This window comes from Anastrepha obliqua, chromosome 1 (assembly GCF_027943255.1).
Source record: "Anastrepha obliqua isolate idAnaObli1 chromosome 1, idAnaObli1_1.0, whole genome shotgun sequence".
NCBI classification, from domain to species: Eukaryota; Metazoa; Arthropoda; class Insecta; order Diptera; family Tephritidae; genus Anastrepha; species Anastrepha obliqua.
In genome coordinates, this window is record NC_072892.1 from 124,963,439 (window position 1) to 124,982,884 (window position 19,446).

Consider the following 19,446-nt stretch of genomic DNA (forward strand, 5'->3'; position numbering starts at 1 on the left):
TAAGGAAAATGAAATAAGCAGATTTTTAAGTTGTATTCGAAAAACGACTTATAGGAGAAAACTATTGTTTTGAAACTTTTCGAAATGACTTATCGAAGAAAATGATTAAGGGGGAACACCACTGTGATTTTTCAAAAAACTCAATTTTTTTTATTGCATTTTCTTGAAGTAATATACAGAAATATGTAAAACAAATTTAACTTAAAATCTTGAAAATTGACGAAGTTATACCCAATACAATAAGTGCAGATAGTTAGTACCAATGAAAACTTTAAACGCGTTTTTCTCACAAGGACTTTTCTGAACACGGTGGCCTCGATTTCTCGAAGACTTATGAACCGATTCTATTTTTTTTTTTTTTTAATTTTTGTACATGTATTGGCTACAGTCGTACATAGCCGTTTTTAAAAATTCCAAAAATTAATATTTTTTCAAGCCTTTCGAAAACAAACAAAAGAGTAAAAACACAAACTCATTTTTCAAACCTACACCATTTTCTCAAAAAAAAAAAAAAAAAAAAAAACAAAAATAAAAAAAAAAATCGCCACGTACGACGATATCTATTGATGTATAGATTACGAATTTTTTCGGTTTTTTGCTTTCAGATGATTTTTCACCGCCGTATCGTAGCCACCAGGGTGCATCAGTTTTTTATGACGTCATTGCATTAATATCAATTACAATTGTAATCTTTAATATTTTTTAATAAAAATTTGTGTCAGTATAGTTGAATATATGTTAAATAAATTATAATTTGTCCGATCCATAAATAATCATCCCTACTTATAAAAAAAAATTCATGAAAATTACTTAATTTTCCCGCGTGCACAGTGGTATTCCCGCTTAAACCTGAAACTATTATTTTGAAATTTTTTGAAAACCACATCACATCGAAGGACTAAGAACTATTTTTGTTTTATTTTATAGTGTATATCACTTAACTTTCACTAAAAACATTTACTTTTTCTTATTTTCATTCATAATACAAAATTTTGCGATTTTTAACATTATTTTGTAGTTCAATTCAACATTTCTAAATGAAATTGAATCGATTGTCTTTACATGTTCTTTGCTACTTAGCGCTGCCGAATTTTAAAAACGCCTAATGGGAGATTACAAAAATTTGCAAAATTAGAAGAGGTCAAACGAGCGGAATCGAACTTATAAATATCTTATACATTAACAATATTCAACAAGATTCAGAATAAATAAAGAAGAAACACAGCTAATAACAATTTAAATCAGCTAGATTTCTTTAAAGGTGGAGGGTAAAAATTGTTCTTTCTTTGCTTGCAAAATTGTATACAATATTTACAGTTTTTAAAAATAGAATTTTTACTCACGTTATAAACAGAATTTTGTTATATTATCTCTATACATGAAACGATTTGCGAATGGAAAATATTTATATCAAGATATATTTGTACGATTGTCATTTTCTTCGTCATGGGCAGTGATATCGTTGGCGTTAATACCTTGCGGCGATGAAGAACTTACAACTTCGATTTTTTGCTTATCTGCCAATTCATTGCCTGTATGAGGTTCAATCTTCACAGTAACATTCGTTCGCTTTTTGCTTGCTTTTTCCCCATTACCTCCCCGAGCACGATTCTGCAACTTTTTCAATGGCTTTCTCTTGCGTGTAGTACCAGACTTGGTCTTATTGACCTCCATTGCAGGACTCTGCTGCTAAAAAGGGAGAAATATTATGTTTACAACTGTAATATAATCTCATTAAAGGAAAATAAGGAATTACTTTGAGGAATTTTTCTTCTTTGTTTTTGCCGCCAATTACTCCTACACATTTGGCTGCGCCACACAAGCAAATTTTTTTCTCATTTCCTAACAAATCATCCCAGTGATAGTTGAAAGTAAGCTCTGTGTTCTAAGCAATGAAGATTGAATTTACATATGCGCCAATTCCTTTGAGTAAATTATTGTAAAAAAAAAACTTCTTACCGCTGGTATATCTTTGATAGCAAAAAGTGCTATGCGATTCAAACCGTTCACTGACCATTTCTGTGTCTCACAATTCGGATCGCATGAATGATTCATGAAACGAGCCAAATTTCCCTTTGGCCCCGCGTCGATAATATAATCCTTCTCCACAGATAGAAAATAAAAGTTCTCATCACGATCCAAAGACTTCTGTGACATTCTTTGCCGAAACTCATTGTCATCGATAATTTCACCAACATATTCGATGATAAAATCCCCTGCACTTATTGGTTGCCGACACACCAAACCGAAACCACGTTCTTTCAGATAAACAACGTCAAGACGTGGTGACAATCTAGATTCGAGCATTTGATTTTGGCAACGCTCGCCCGCAGGACACACCTTTGGATTGCACTCATGATAGAGAACGCGGTTCAAGCAGTTTGAATTTGGTCCACAGGGATCTTCGTCGTCCATTTTGCATTCGCATTTGCTCACCTTTTCCAAGTCAATATGCAGCTTAACGGGATAGACGGCGCGATTGACCTTTATTCGCACATACGGCTGTGGGTGTAACTTTTCTTTGCTCTCATTGGTTAAACGTTGTGCGAGCTTCTTGGATTTTATAATTTCGTAAATTCGTTTCGCCTCTTCTACACCTCTATTATAGCTCTGGTCTAAACCTGATAACGAAGTAAAAGAATTTAAATAAAATTTTCTATTTTGGAAAGAAAAAGGTCTAACTTGATTTTGTTTTAGGTGGTTCCGAACTGTCGCCTTCCAAATAAAGATAGACCCGCCGTCTAGAGATCCACCCATGATCATGTGTACCAAAGAAACGAACGACGAAATCATGCGGATTATGCGACTTCCGTCTAATATTTTGTGGTATTTCCGTGGGTGGTAAAATGATTGCCGGCCACCATCGAAACGAAGTGAACTTGGCCCACACCATTTCTCCGTACAATGGCAGACGACCTGACTCACACTCCTCGCAAATGTATCCTTCACTTGGGTCTAGCGTGATATTTAAACACTTTGCATGCACAGCAGTGGGACATGTTTCACAACAAATAACTTGCCCGCCACCCACGCAAATGAAACACCAACTGACATTCACGTGCCCGTCGGTTTTACCGGATTTGCTGTGGCGGGGACAAATGATATGTGCTGCAGTTAGTATCTGTGAGCCTGCCGGTATGCACGTAGAGTCCACATGATAACTGGCAGGACATTTTACGCATTTTGTAAGTTTCGAATTTCGTAAATGTTGAAACTTGCCCTTGGGATCGTCTGACACACAAGTATGACAAACGTGAGATGGGCAGCGAAACGATTCAATCTTATTTTTTGATTTGGTCAATTTCGCTTGTGGCCAATACCTGCAACAGGCGGGATGGAATACTTTGGAGCATTGGGACATATTGCAAACAACAAGTTCCTCTCTGCTTGGATCAGACGAATTGTCGTGTTTACATACAGCGCAGGCGGGTGGTTTACCTAGGGCACAGGAGTCGCAAGTAATTTCTGCTATTTTTTCATCAGTCTCGGCGTCGGCAGTAACATGGTAGGAAGCTAGTGACGATGAACTTGCAGTTCGTTCTTCACCAATGATTGATTGAGTACTTTGCTTTTCAAGTGACATTTTTGTATCAACGGACCATTTCGACGAATTCCGCCTTGAATTGCTACTTTCTGATTTACTGCGCCCATTTCTTTTTTCAATATTTCCCTTAATTGAAGTTTTTCGAACACAATCGGCATGCAACCATGATTGACAACCTTTGGCACACCTGACCAAAGAATCACCCGGACGAAGACAGTACTTACAAACGGGATCATGAGCTAATCCCCGAAATAAGTACTTGTTATCTAAGTTGAATATATCATCGATAACTTCTTCTATGGGTCGATTCAATTGTCGCTTCGGCTTGTTATCAATTTGTCGGGCTTCTTGATCATCACGTTGCTTTTTTTCCAATGTTTCTGTGTATGGGGAGTCATTAATTTTAGCTGGTAAACTATGTCGGTACCTCATAGTTTTCAATCTGTTGGAAAGACGCTTAACAGTACCTTTACCACTACCACTTTCAACAAGACTAGAACCCAACTCTTGCTCATTATTGCTTGACAATAATTTCCGCTGCATTTGTTGTTGATTAATCTGCCTAAGGGCCCAAATGTTTCGAGCTGCAACAATCAAACTTCTTTCCAAAATATCGTCTTTATTATCTTGCAATACAAATTCTTTCATTGCATTGTAGAAATTTCTGTAATCATCACTGCTGCTTAGCTCTTCTGCGTGCAAGGATGTAAACGAGCTGGACGAATTTACTTCTTCATTCTCTTTTTGAGCGGGACCTTCATGTTTACAACTTTCAAGAGCTTCGGTGTTATCTCCACACAAGCTTTCCGACGCCTGCAATTCTCCAGATGATGTTTCACTTAATTTACGTCGTTTGATTTCAGACACTTGTTTTAGAGGCGAAAAAGCCGGGCTATAGGGCGAAGTTGAACGGGCACGTTTCCTTGTAGCCAAGGGATTCTTCACTATACGACTCTCCATCGAGTCGTGTCGAAATCTACTGGTACTGCTACCGTTGTCTGCGCTTAAATTTCTTTGTCTTTGTTGCCTTCGTTGTTGCTTCTTTAAGGCTCTAAATATGGAACGGTTTATACAGATATAAATATAAAAAACCAAAAAGCGGGAATATATATAATGTTTGTATAACGATTTTAAAAATGTGTGCGTCAATAATAGAAAGAATACAATACTGTTGCTATGTCTTATAAATTTGACTTACTTCTTCTGCTCGTACATTTCAAATAATTTCTTTAATCTGTCCTCATGCAAGATTTCGGCTACCTTATTTGCTTCTTTAATTGCTTCTCGCCAAATCAGTACTTTGTCGGATTTCGGTAAAAGTAACTTGTATTGTTGACTATCCTTGCCATACTTCCTACGTATTTCGCGCATTTGTTGCTTGTAATTTTCTAGATCAGTGTAGGGAATAAGATTGTCACGTTTCACCCAATTTCTTCGTCCACTATCGGCAAAGAAGCGTACATGCACTAATACAAACTCCTCGTCAGTACGTTCGTTGCGATCAGTAGTTATCGTCTTACCATCAGGGTCCGGGCAAACGATGCAAGGCCAGTAACAAAAGGCGAATATTTGCCCCCAGAAGAGATCTCCTGTTGTAAATGACATCCAATCCATTCCTGTGACTACGGATGACCCTTTTGCGCTATCTAAACTAAAGGCGGAAGGGGAGTTGGCGCTCAAGCCGACTGCTTCGCGTAATAACAACGAAACGCCACTATCCCCACTTTCCCCGTCATATTGCAGATTTGCCTCCCCGCTGCCATTGGGATTTTCGAGGCTTTCTGAATTGCCCTCCGCAGTATTTTCGATACTATCAATTTCAATTTTAACTGCTACAAGTGGATTTACAACAAAATTTTCACCAGAATGTTCTTGTTCATCGGGAATTTTTGAATATCCTTCTTTTTCTTTACTACTAATTTCCTTTGTTTGGGCGGCAGCTGTTGTCCCTACTTCATTCTGTACATCATAGACTATTTCACTTTTTACATCGCTAACCAGTTGAGATGTTTCCTTTACTGGAGATTCCTTGTTCTGCTCAGTCCCTAAAACTATTGTTTGACAAATGTTTCGGTTTTCCTCCACATCTGTCAAATTATTGGCTCTGAAAATCCCACACTGAAATTCATCGAATTCTTCTTTTGTTTCAAGTTCACATTCATTTTTCACGGTTGTTAATTTGGACTTTAGGCTCTCATCCAAATTTTTCACTATTTTTTCTTTGCTAATATCATCCACCACCACTGAACCATTTCGTGCAAGCAATTTATCAATGGGACTTTCAAACTTTTTACGCGCTGATGAACTATTTGGGGAAGGTGTTAGTGCTTCGTTATGTGCACGTCTCACACAACCTAGTAAAGCTGTGGAGGTGTCGGCTAAAACTTCGCTATCACTATCTACTAATTCGGGACTAGCAGTAGATACTTGCAATTTGCGACGGCGGGCACTTCTCGTTTGTAAGCTACCGTCGCTTTCACTGCCATTGCCAACCATAGTAGAGCATGATGGAGGGGTCCTAAATCCGATATATTTTGGGCTCAAATCAGAGTGCAAATTTGCTAACAAATCACGTTTTCCTAAAAAAAAAACAAATATAATATTACAAAAGTAAAACGATCTACAATATATTTGAAACTTACTCCGTGGCGTAGACGATGATGATTTACTGCTCGATCCAATGTTAGTCGACGTTTTGTTTCGTCCTCTCTCCTTTTGAGACGATACATGAGGCGTCACCAATCGCGGCTCACTATTCTTGCGTTTAATAACAAACTTGCGAATTACACTACTCATTCTTTTAGTTTTTTGGCTAGAGTTGTGTTTGATAGAATCAATTCCAACTGGACTGCCAAAAGATGCATCAGATTCTCCAGCAATACGGCTACGTTTTTTCCTATCCACAGCGGTGGTTTGCTTTTGGTTCGAACGCATCTTCCCTGCTTTACTCAACAGCTAATTTAAATCTAACACTTTATACTTAACAGAAAAGCACAGCTTTATTGACTCGCATTGATTTATATAAAAACAAATAACTTATATTAAAATTGCAGAACATCAGACTCTGAAGTCACAAAGCAAATTCGACATACGCGCCAAAATGTTGCAGCTGTTTATAAGAGTGCTGCCACATTTTAATTTAAATTTCCACGATGTAGATAAAAATAAGAAAATACAACATTGTGCCTTCCTGAGTACCGTTATATCAGTACAGAAAATAAACAAACAAAAAGAAGAGAAAGAATAAGCAAAAAGTGAAAAGCCAAAAATATAAAAAAATTATGCACACATACACATGTATACATTTGGATCCAATTGTCAAATACACAAAATATAAAGTAGTATGATGCGCCATCCGCAAACCGTTACTTTTTTCTTGGTACAAAAAATATTTATTATTCTTGTGAAATTTTTATACCTTTTCTATCACTGCCCCTGAGAGAAATAAATATAAGGAGTTTATAGGGAGCTTTCATATATATCCGGCATGTGCGCTGTAATTCGTTTTTGCCTGAAACTGTGGTTCAAATAAGCAAATAAGCAAACAAGCACCGCTTCTCTAAAATAAAACTAAAATGTTGTTAAAAGGGCACTTTTTTGTTAATTATATATGTATATGTATACATACATGTATATTTATAATATATCTATAATTGGCGCTTACACGCTTTATTGGGTGTTTGGCCGAGCTACTCTTCCTCTTTGCGATGCGCGTCTTGATTTTTTCGCAAACTGTAGGTTCCAGTTTTAATCCGCCTCCGAACGAGAGATGGTTTTTTATGCAGATTTTTTCATAGCACAAATATTCTCGGAGCAGCAGTCGAGGAGCGACCGCTATTAGACACTATTTTTTTTTTTATCACAATTAGAGCGGTATTAAAATTTTTATGGGCTAACTAAATATAGAAGATATATAAAATGCGTAAAATTGGCTATTGAACTTTAATACAAACATAAGTATTGGAGGAATTGTTTTCTTGCTAATTGGAAAGAATATTTTACTTCTGCATATTTATTTAGCATTGAACATTTTTGAAGCACTTCTGATTTTAGATCTTCCTCTGAATGTGCCTGTTGAGCGATTAGGTCCACATGACATTTTACACATTTTGGGTACAAAAAATAATAGTATTTCTGTAAACAACAGGTTTTTTTTATCAATTTCAGTAAGTAGGTAATTAAATAAGGAAAACATTTATCAGTGCAACGTTTACTAGGTTGAATACATCAAATTAACGATAAATCACTTCAAACAACTACCAATGTTCTTCTGGCAAGAAACAGCAAATAGCCAGTTGAGCAGCAAATAGCATCTTTTGCTTCCCAGTTTAAAATTTAAAATTTACAGGCGACCGCTGTAGCCGAATGATTGGTGCGTGACTACCATTCGGAATTCATAGAGAACGTAGGTTCAAATCGAAGAAAGACCAAAATGAAGAACAAGTTTTTTTCTAATAGCGGTCGCCCTCGGCAGGCAATAGCAAACCTCTGAGTGTATTTCTTCAATGAAAAAGCTCATCATAAAAAAATGTTTGCCGTTCGGAGTCCGCTTGAAACTGTAGGTTCCTCCATTTGTGGAACAACATCAAGACGCATACCACAAAAAGGAGGAGGAGCTCGGCCAAACACCCAAAAGGGGTGTACGCGCCAATTACATATCTATATATATATTAAAGTTTAACTTTTTCTGATTATTATTCAACGTTTGTTAATTTTGTTTTGGTTTGACAGCTAATTTCGATAAATTTCCGATAACAATTTGAGAAGGCAACGGTGTGTTCGTAATTCGCAAGGCAATTCAGATTGAATTAATTCTAGTAATAACTTCACAGCCGTGAAGTTATGCCAGCAACATGCATTTGGCTTGCCGTGAAATGTTCCTAGATCTTTGACTGTCAAACGTGATAAAATGGCAACTTTATGAGCCTCGATCCAGAAGTAATTGGCAAATTTTATTAACATACATAATCGTCTTTTGAGACCGCTGTTAGGAATTTGGTCGATAAATTTTGTGTCGCATGGCTTGATAGCTAATTTGGCAATACCAACTCGTGTTCGACCGAGTCGTTCCAGGTGCTAGTCCAACTGAAGTTTCTTTTACTGGATTTTTGCTCACTTTGTTATATGTGAACCTATTACAACACATCAAATTCTGTTACTTTTTATAAAAACATTGGAAACGACTGGATACAACTGTGCCGCTATTATTAGTGACCTTGACAGTGCAAATACTTAGCGAGTTGGGAGCCGATACGTAATTACTTTTAATGATACGCTGCTCACACGGTCAACTTGTCTGATCACAATATATTAATAGAAATTATTTTGGTGGAATATTTCGGGGTTTTTGGTTTCTGGAATTATTATTAACGATATGAAGAAAATACAAGGAGAAGGAATAGCTAATTTAATTGCGCAATTAATTGGCTGCTAATAAACCGTATACGACCTTTACTGAGGTTGCAGCAATGCGCATGGGATATTTAATATTTAATATTAAATTTTATAATAAGTAATAAGAGGACAAAACGTTTATGGACGCAAGTTTTGTTCTGTAAAATGAATCCATAAATAACACAACAAACATTTTATTAGAATTATATTTACAGACCTGTTTTCTTTGCCGGCATCCATTTCATTTAGTTTTTATTTTGATGTTTATTCTTACATTCGTAATAATAATGATCGATAGCACAGAAAAGCACAGGGTTGTATGTCGAAAAGTATCGTTATTATTAGGGTTATTTTATAATCTCAGATTTTAGGAGAGAAATTTTGAATGGGGAATCGCGCTTTTTAATTACGGATTTGGAGTTAAGCGCGAAAAAGTAGATCATCTATATATATGTGAACGTATTATATGACTAAGTTCCAAGGTGGATTTATTAAGGTGACAGCATCCACCCAGCTGAATTTTTCACCGTAGGTATGGCTTACGTCAAAATGATATGCTTTGTTTGTATGTATTGGTATGTTTACATTCGTATGTTTACATTTGCTTGCTGATTTTGACGTGAAGGTTGGACCAAACGCAACAACAAATACATATAGGGTTTTACTTATATGTGTTTGCTGTCACCTGTAATAAATTCGCCTAAGTTCATAAAATTTTTTAAGTGATGACAACCGTACTTACATCGAGTATCGATAATCTTTTTTCGATAACACTATCAACTTAATACTCGTTTAATTTTCTGCTATAATCGATGAATGGTAGCTGCTATCGATACTATCAGAAATTCCTTAACATAGCTATTATGATTCCGATGTGTGATTTGTGTTGCGTTTCCCGATTTTTGTTAAAAATCTAAATTTATTATTATTCGCGCGGTTGCGTCCGGCGGTAGTAATAAATAAACGCAATGGGAAAACGTTCGCCGAGCACCCAAAGTAAGTATTGTTGAGGGATATTGTGCATGCAACCTGGGGTATGTTCAACAATGCAGAGTGAGCAGTGCGTTCAAAAATGCAAATAAGGCAGTACTGCAAATGCAACGCGTTCTTAATAGTCATTTTTGTATCAAAAGTCGTGCATTATTTGCACGATTGCAAAAATTTTCACACTGCTAATAAATACGCTAGTACAATGTCTGATGAAAAGTGGGTATTTAATTATTTATTTTAGCTTTTAATACAAAATATGATGAAAAATACGATATTTAAACTTTATTTTATTATACTTTTCTTGGTTTTAGTGATTACTTTAGTACATCGGAGATAAAATTACTGCTCAGAGTCCGACTGAGCATGGAGAACGAGTTCACGTCGGAAAGGAGGAAAAAGAGCATGCTCTGGGCTAAGGTCGTAGATGAAGTAAAAAAAGTTAATAAAGATTTAAAAATAGATAGAAACATGACCAAACTTAGTAACAATTCCATTTTACTGCACAGCGCGTTCATAAATGCAACAAATCTATTTGCAATTTTTCAATAAATCTATCAGTTGCATGAATTGTCACATTGACAGTGCTGCCAGCGCTGCAAGTACTGCGCATTATAATGCGTTTCTGAACATAGCCCTGTTGGCAATTTTTTTGCATATAAGTATGTATGTATGTTCCTTCCAGGCGGTGGCAACAATGAAGCGTGGTTTATAAGTAACAGCTATTCGTAACATCAAAACTTCCTCCCATTCCCACGACAGTCGGTTTTATGTTACCGGAATGACCCGGATTTATATCTGGCCGAGTATATGTAAATGTCGAGTTTGCAGGAAAAAATATGTAACAAGTGAAAATACTTTAAATCTTTCCGACCACATAAAGCGAGATAGTGGCACTACCGCTTATGAAAACTTTCGACTTACACATAGATGGGCGTTTTTCAAAACTCGCATCAATACTGTATAAATACTGTATCTACTCGTATACATTGCATCAGTAAAATATTGATTTTTTTTTTTTTTTTTTTTTTTTTTTTTTTTGTCGGGACAACTAGCAAGTGCAGCACTCAGACATTAATTGAGTCCATTGTACTACACTTGGATTCCCTTTTAATTTTCTTTAAATCTACCCGATCTCCGAAGAAATCTGAGTAGATCTTGTGGTGCCAAGGAGCCAAAATGGTCGCTTCTTAACACATCAGTGCCAAAGACCTCAAACCTGATTCGGGCGAAGGCGGGGCAGACACACAGGAAGTGGTCCGCCGTCTCATCCTCCTCTTCACAAGCTGGGCAGAGTACACTGTCGAGATGCCCAACCTTTCCATGTGCTTTGCCCACAGAAAGTGGCCCGTCATTAGTCCAACCAGCCGTCTGCACTCCCCTCTGCTTAATGACAGAAGGGTTTGCGACAGTCGATCGGACATGACAGGTAACATCAGTTTTGTCCATCTGCAGCCTCTCTCAGCCTGCCAAGCTCGCTTGTGGGTAGTAGTTACCCATTTGCTAACCGTGGCCGTGATGGCCGCAGAGGGGAGTGGCAAAGCGGGCTCTGGGCCAAAGAAGTTGGCTTCAGAGCCCATCTTAGCTAAGGAGTCAGAGGTCTCGTTACCCGCGATACCCACGTGTCCCGGGACCCATGTTAGCATCAGGCTATTATGTCTGCCGACATAGTTCAGCCTGGATTTACAGGACTTCACTACCCCTGATGTGGTTTGAGGGCTGTCTAAGGCCATAAGCGCTGCTTGGCTGTCGCTGCAGACACATATGGATCTGCCTCTCTATCGTTTTTCCACAACAAAGTTCATCGCTTCTTGAACTGCATACACCTCCGCTTGAAACACAGATGCATGCATTCCAAGAGCAAAGTGCAGTTTTGTCCCGCTGGATTCCACGTAGACCCCAGAGCCGGAGCCATGCTCGGTCCTGGAGCCATCCGTAAAAATGCGAAAACAGTGTTTGCCGGGCTCATTTTCTGAGTCTCCCCATAACTGAGCCTCTGGTAGCACTACACTGTATCTCTTTTCAAGTACGACTCTTGATGGCATTGAGTCAAAGGGCATGGAGAGAATCGTTGGATCGATGTCCATGCCTTCTCTGTGTTCCAATGCCGGACAAGGGTCGTACCAGTTCCCACTGTGTTTCAGTCTGCAGATGGCCTTCAAGGCCTCTGCTTGGATAAAAGTGGTGGTAAACCAGTCAGAGCATCTAGTGCCGGGCCTGAAGTAGTCGGAAAAGCTCCGGTGCAACAGATGGCCACAGTGCGTTGTAGTCTCGATAAGGTCCTCCTGACTCCCACTAGGGATAGTCTACTCATCCAGACCACTGATGCATAGGTGATAATGGGTCTTATCATAGCCGTGTAGATCCATAGGACCTTGCTAGGAGAGAGACCCCACGTTTTCCCAAAGACACCTTTGCACTGCCAGAAAGCTGTCAGCGCTTTGGATGCCTTTGTCTCAACGTGTGATTTCCATAGGAGCTTACTATCGAGGATTACTCCTAGATATTTAATTTCCTTGGATAGCTGGATTGTAACTCCTTTTAGCCTTGGCAGAACGAGTCCGTCAAGCTTCCTCCTTCTGGTAAAGAGGACAATACCAGTCTTGGCGGGATTTGCCGACAGCCCGTTCGCACAGCACCAAGTGTCAATCCGATCCAGAGTTTTCTGCACTTTCCTGCAGATGTTCATAAGCGAAGAGCCTGTTACCAAACAAGCAACATCGTCCGCATATGCTTGTGCGTAGACTCCCGAATCGTTTAAGGTGGTGAGCAGAGGATCGATTACCATGCACCAGAGCAATGGAGACAGCACACCGCCTTAGGGGCAGCCTCTGTTAACCCCAGATGACACTAGCAGATCTTCCTCTGCTCGCACCGAAACGATTATTTGGGCCAGCATCGAACGAATCCAATTTACTAGCACCCGGTCTACGCCGTGCCTACTAGCAGAGTTACACATACTATCAAAAGTGGCATTATCAAACGCCCCCTCTATGTCTAAAAAGATACCCATAGCGTAGTCCCTCCTGTCGATGGCCAGCTCTACCCTAGCAACAAGGTTTTGCAGTGCCGACTCGCAGGATTTTCCACTCTGATAGGCATGCTGAAATAGAGACAGAGGGTGAGCCTTCAGCGACTTCTGACGTATGCGCAGTTCCACCAGTCGTTCGAGACTTTTCAGCATGAAAGAGGTCATGCTGATTGGTCTAAAGCTTTTGGGGCTGGTGTAGTCGTCTTTTCCAACCTTTGGGATGAAAGCGACCCTCACCATCCTCCAAGAGCGTGGTATGTAAGCCAGTGCCAGGCATGCCGAGAAGATTTTCTTCCGGGCTGCTGTCACGAACTCTGCACCCTCCTTCAGCATGGCAGGAAATATGCCATCTGGTCCGGGCGACTTGTGGTCGCCAAAAGATTTGATGGCAAATCGAATGGCGGCCTCATTCACCACAGATCTGGCAACGAACCAGTCATGCCGAGAAGGTGTAGCAGCTCTGACAACTGCCTCTATCAATAAGGGCTGTTGCCGGCTGATGCTTATCTGATTACCAGGAAAGTGAGACTCCATCAGCAAGCTGAGTGTCTCACTTTTCCGCTCCGTGAAGGAGCCATCAGATTTCCTGAGTGACCCCAGCTTTGCCAGCTATTGATACTTTGTAAAGTTATGCCCTATTGACATTTTGGAATATTATTAGAATATTAAAAATTAAATATTAAATACAATTATCTTATTATGTTAAAAAATTTCATTAACACTTACCTTTCTTCGTTCACTGTCATTTTTTCCTTTGTACATGTACACATATTACATCAGTATTTTTAGTGAAACGCAGCAACAGACGTTTTGGAGAACGCCCGATATGAGAACGCGTATTTCTAAGTTTATCGAAAGTTGAAATTCTGAAGGATCTTAAATACTTGTTTTTGCCATTCAACATTTCAATCGTGCAGTTGTCCTCAAATATTTCTGTAACTGTATCATCAATAGTACCTCTGGTAAATGGACTCCCTTGTTTTAATTGAAGTACAAAAGGTGATGCATGCAAATAGAACTCTCAATCTCGGCTCATGAGAGAATACAAGAAGGCATAGAGCAGACACCATAGTATTTTGCGTCAATACTTCTAAATATTAAATGCACCAGGTGAAAGTGGTACTTTGGAGTATTGTAAGTAAAAACTAAAGTAAAATTATAAAATATATTTATAATGTATCCACTTATGTATTTTTTCTTTGCAGTTATTTCAATGATTTGGAAACACACTGTGCTGCCGCTTTGGTTATGATATTTCTAAAATGGAAACTTTTTGATGAAACTTCATATAAATGCTTTGTTGAAATTTTTTTATGATATTGGACATCATGAAGCAATAATTAAAGGTGATGTAAGTAGCCTAATTTTCACCCTGTGTTAGCCATCTTGAAGCTACTTAATAAATCCGTGTTGTCCTCTTGGAAAAGCTACTTTTTATTTCAGAGCAAATTCTAAAGAAAAAGTACTCAAAAGCGTAGAAATTAAAATTTTTGCTGAAAAAGGCTGCAGGCAATATTGTTTTGCCTATTCCATTTTGCTTAGACTTTCGCATCTTTCAATTCTATTGAAAGTTCTGTGAAAATTACATTGATTAATAGCTGCTACATAGCCACATTTAGGTAAGTCTTTTGTTGCAGATTATCAATCTGATTTTTTGTTAATAACTGATTAAAATTTATATACACAGGTTTGAAAAAATTTGTACACAACGCAAAATTAATACTTCGTTGCTCTAACTTTTTGCTTTTCAACAGCTTGGAGCCGGCTTCTCATGGATTCCACTAACTTTTTGCAAACATCAAGGCTTATTTTATTCCATTCTTCCTGCAGAGCAATTTTCAAGAGTTGAATTGATGTACACTGCCTTTCCTGCATCCGGCAACCTAATTCATCCCACAAATGCTCAATGGCATTGAGGTCGGGACTTTGTGCAGGGGTTTTTATTACCTTTGGACAGTTATATAACAACCAGCTCTTGACGTCATATGAGGAATGTTTGGGATCGTTGTCCTGGTACAATTGAAAATTACTTTCGATGCCTAGTTTTCTCACGCTTTCTTTCAAATTTTGTTTCAAAATTGTTAAATAAACGTGTTTATTCATTATTCCATCAATGAAATGTAATTTTCCAACTCCTGACGCCGCCATGCATCCCCCCCACTTTCCCCCCACTTACAGTGCTCCAAAAATCGAAATCCTTAGTCATATATTGGCGAGCAAAAACAAGCCGGTCATTTTGGTTTTTCTTGCTTATTAGGGGCTTCTTCCGCGCAACTCGGCCGTGAAAATCATTTTTTCGAAGAAGTCTTCTTATTGTTTCGGGATTTACCTACATCCCAGAAACTTCTTTAACCATCGCAGTTAATTTTGGAGCAGAAATGAATGGATTTTTCTTCACTTCCCTTAGCACCATGCTCTCATCTTTGGAGGAAAGCTTCTTTGGACGGGTTCCACGATGCTTATTTGCAATGAAACCATTTTCATTGTATCTAGCAATAATATCGTGCACTGTTGACTTGCTTTTCTTTATCAATTTCGATATTGCTCGCTCAGATTTTCCGTCTAAGTGCAGTTGAATTACTATTTTGCGTTCCTCCAATGTAGACTGTTTACCATTACGCGGCATTTTGCAAAATACTTTTATAAACTCACCCAATGATTGACAAGGCAACAATGAACAATAACTTTTAATACAAGTATAGAAAATTTAGAAATAACGGTATGCATATTTGCAAAACATGGTTTGCCCGACTTTAAATGTGAGACAGAGAAGTGGCCTTTTTCAGTTTTTTATACATTAACATTTTATAAAGCAACTTGGAATATATTTTTTTTTGTTGTTTTTAAATAAAACAATTTTTGTGAAAAAACAGAAAAAGGTAGAACGTGTTTTCTTTCATCAAAACATAGATATTATGTCTAGAAGTTTTCGTATGCATCTGCCTGACTTTGAATGTGAGTGACTGTATATAAATTTATCTTTTTTTAACACAGATTTTATACTTCTAACTTTGCAGGTAATCTCGTTAAAAAATCAAATGTATGATTAGCGGACGTGACGAAATAAAAGTGGTTTTTCCTCGTTAAGAGTTTCCACTATTCTCAAGTTGTTTTATTTATTACTTCAGTGTAGGTTTACAAATGGCACATATAGATTCCAATCCGATGCATGGTCAAAATACATACATATATGACACAAATCCATGGGAATAGTTAAGTTAAAAATATAAATAATTAGGTACCACTTATAAAATAACATAAAATTATTCTATGGCTTACAACGACCTTTTAAATTTTTTACTACATTTTCAGAAAGGGGATAAACTTATGCCCTTTTTTCCCTTGCTTCCAAATTGCATCAATGGATTAAGTAGCATCCGAAATCAGTTGTCAAACTTTACTTAACCTTGTATAATTGAATCATGATTGGACATTTTCTTTTTCACTGAAGCGGCAATTTTTACTGTGAATAGTGTCGTATATGTTGGAAGTATCGTAAATTTTGTACCCAATGGTTGGTAGAAGAGAATGACAATTAAGGGACGAACGTTTTTTGATCTTACAAATATTAAGACTCGACATAAATTGGAGAAATACAAAAGGTGACACGTTTCCAATACCTCTAGTTTATTTTCCGAGATTTGAGCAACCGGATGACGCAAACGGTGCGAATATACAAAAAAAAGGAAGATAACTTACTTGCTGGTGAATATTCAGTGAATGGCTGGCCGAAGGTGCTTTGCCACTTTCCTTTAAACGGTTACATGGGTTTCGTTGGTTAAAAAAATCTATTTTTTTTTTTTTGGCTTATTAATTTCTACAACATCTCAGGAATATTATCCTAAATTTTCAAGTCGATCCGAATAATAAATTCGGAGATACAGCCTTTGGAATGTGTGCGCTCCAAGCCACTTTTATTGTTACTTAAAACTTTAAACGCGTTTTTCTCGAAATCGTGTTTTCAAAGTCGGTTGTCAAATGTTCTCGAAAACTACTCAACAGATCGTGATGAAATTTTACACAGGTGTTCAAAATACAATTTTTTCGTGCTTGAACAAAGGATTTTGTTTTTTTTTTTTCAAATACAACTGTTTAAAAAAAAAGGCAAGCAAATTTGACCGAAACTTTCATTTTTTTGGAAAAACGTCTGCCAAAATTCCAATTTTTACTTTTTTTTCTTTCCTTCGTTCAAGCACGAGTTTATGGTCTTAACTAAAACACTTATTTTTGTTTTTTCATTTTTGATGAGCCTGTCAGGAGTTATGCTGACAACGCGGACGCACCTTTTTTTCGAGGGGTAACCGGAAATGATGTCACAATGGAGGAGTTTTAACTTTTTTTTTTTTGAAAATTTCAGAAATTATTCTTTAAATATGTATCTATAAGACAGAAAAAAGTTTGAATTAAAAAAATAATTTTTATCATAGAAAAAAAAATATTGAAAATAGGCCTTTTTTACTCGACGAAATCCATGTAACCCCTTAATATATCGATCACGAAGTGATCTTCAGTGTCTTTGACACTGTTCAACTACATTTTTCAAGAAATATTATATAAAAAGTGTTTTATTAGCCACTTATCGCTTGCAATTGTGGCGGTCACCACATTATTCCAAAAATTCACCTTCGCGAGCCTGTTTTTATACTCTTTCGAGATTTTGTCGAAATGGCATGGCTGCATTTTAATTGACTCAATTAATTTAAGTTTCATTTATTTCTTGTACTTAATTTGACATAATAAAAAAACACCACCGATAAAAATTTGCCCTATACAAAATTGTTCTTATTTAAATAATAGGCGTTTGCGTCAGACCTGTCGTATGTTAAAAGTAGAAAGTTGCCAAGTTTTGTGCGTTCCGTCCTGACGTACGGCGGCATGTATATGACGTTTTCTAGTTAATTCTAGGCAAATTCGTAGCCGCAACGGACTTAATGCGTCGAGGCTATTGGATCGGGGTTATGAGAGACCTATAGATTGCAACACGATGTAGAGAATACAAAAGGTGATACTCTCTGGAAACCACTACTCTATTTTTCACGTTTTGGAGAAATGGATAACGTCAACGCTGCGAATATACGAACAAAAGGAATATAACCTACTTGTTTGTGAGTACTCAGGGATTGGATTGGTAATATTGTGATTTTTTAATTAAATAAACTGAAAGCACGAATTACAACCACACCTCCAAATGCATTTTTTGCGTTTTTCGCCGATGTTGTCGAAAAAGTCTTTATAGTACATTTTGTGATCAATGGTGTATTTGCGTAAAGATTCATCTTAGCGTTGAATAGTAGTTTTGGCAGTAGTTTGTTAATATTGGCTATACGTATCTTAATGATGATAATATGTTGTAATGATAAACTATAAATAATAAAATAGGAATAAGTAATTTTTTTCCTTTTTTTAACAACATATCGCCCTCACTGGTTCCTGAGCCAGGTATAAAAAGCTTTCACATTACATTTCACATTATAATTTCACATTATAATAAAAATTAGTCTAAGCTGACTTTTTGAGCCAGGTATAAAAAGCTTTCACATTACATTTCACATTATAATTTCACATTATAATAAAAATTAGTCTAAGCTGACTTTTTGACTTTCATAAGAACTGTCAAATGTTATTTTAGAGTAATTTAAGCCAAATCGTCTCTGTGGGAAGTTCAAGAAGTACTCTCTGATGAGCCTTATATAACGTTTCCAAGCTTGCTTTTGGGTTTGCAGCCGCTTAACACTTGACCATCAAAACACTTGTCAGATTCCATGCAAACATCATAACCCAAACCCATTTTAATCACTTCTTTCACAGCGTGCTTGTGTTGGGCTTTTGTGCATTTTAAAATTAAATGTGGCAATAGTGTTCATGATTTTTTCTCTTTTGTTATTGAATTTTTGTTGGGAAACGGCAACGATGTTTCGAGACAATTTAATTAAAAAATTTATGCATGTATGTATGCATATACATAAAGGTATTTATTTTCCCGTATTTTTTGTTGTTGTTTTTTAATGATATGTTGACACCATTCTATCTAATATTTAATTTAATTTTTAATAAAATAAAATCACAAAATCAACATAATCAACATAATAATTTTAATTTTGCGTACCATTTTTGAATTGTAGCAATTCGCACTTTACGAAAAAACAAAAAAAAAAAAAAAATAAACCAAACCAATTACAGTGTAAACACAACTTCCATCGGAAGCGCAGGGGAAGCAGTTGTCAACAAGAATGATCCTGTACATTGTGGGCGAGGGACGCCCCAGCATCTTCACATTATTTGTATACGCATATCTACCAAGTATGTGGGACTTTTTTGAGCAATTTCAATTTAAGTTGTTAGCTTAAAAGTCTAATTTTAATTTGATTTAATATGTTTTATATTTTTTTGGGTCTTTTAATATTATTTAGGTTGCCGGAAACCGATTAGCGAATACACATGGAAACAAGTTTCCGATATTTTATAATTAATAAGGTCGCATAATTTCGAG

The 19,446-nt window shown here is 37.1% G+C and overlaps 1 protein-coding gene across 3 annotated transcripts; it reads right to left on the reverse strand.

Moving 5' to 3' along the window:
• Nucleotides 1–1,310: 1,310 nt before the first annotated feature.
• Nucleotides 1,311–6,741, reverse strand: LOC129236001 (nuclear receptor binding SET domain protein). 3 transcript variants are annotated; one of them, XM_054870125.1, is made up of 7 exons: nucleotides 6,187–6,741; nucleotides 5,065–6,123; nucleotides 4,743–5,010; nucleotides 2,683–4,595; nucleotides 1,960–2,621; nucleotides 1,757–1,885; nucleotides 1,311–1,689 (listed from the first exon to the last, which is right to left on the reverse strand). In XM_054870125.1, the coding sequence occupies exons 1-7, from the start codon at nucleotides 6,476–6,478 to the stop codon at nucleotides 1,411–1,413; spliced, it is 4,602 nt and encodes a 1,533-aa protein (XP_054726100.1). In that variant the 5' UTR covers nucleotides 6,479–6,741; the 3' UTR covers nucleotides 1,311–1,410. The 3 variants fall into 3 exon arrangements, with proteins under 3 accessions (XP_054726100.1, XP_054726099.1, XP_054726098.1); XM_054870124.1 differs by having other exon boundaries at nucleotides 1,311–1,686; nucleotides 4,743–6,123; XM_054870123.1 differs by having other exon boundaries at nucleotides 4,743–6,123; nucleotides 6,187–6,740.
• Nucleotides 6,742–19,446: the final 12,705 nt, after the last annotated feature.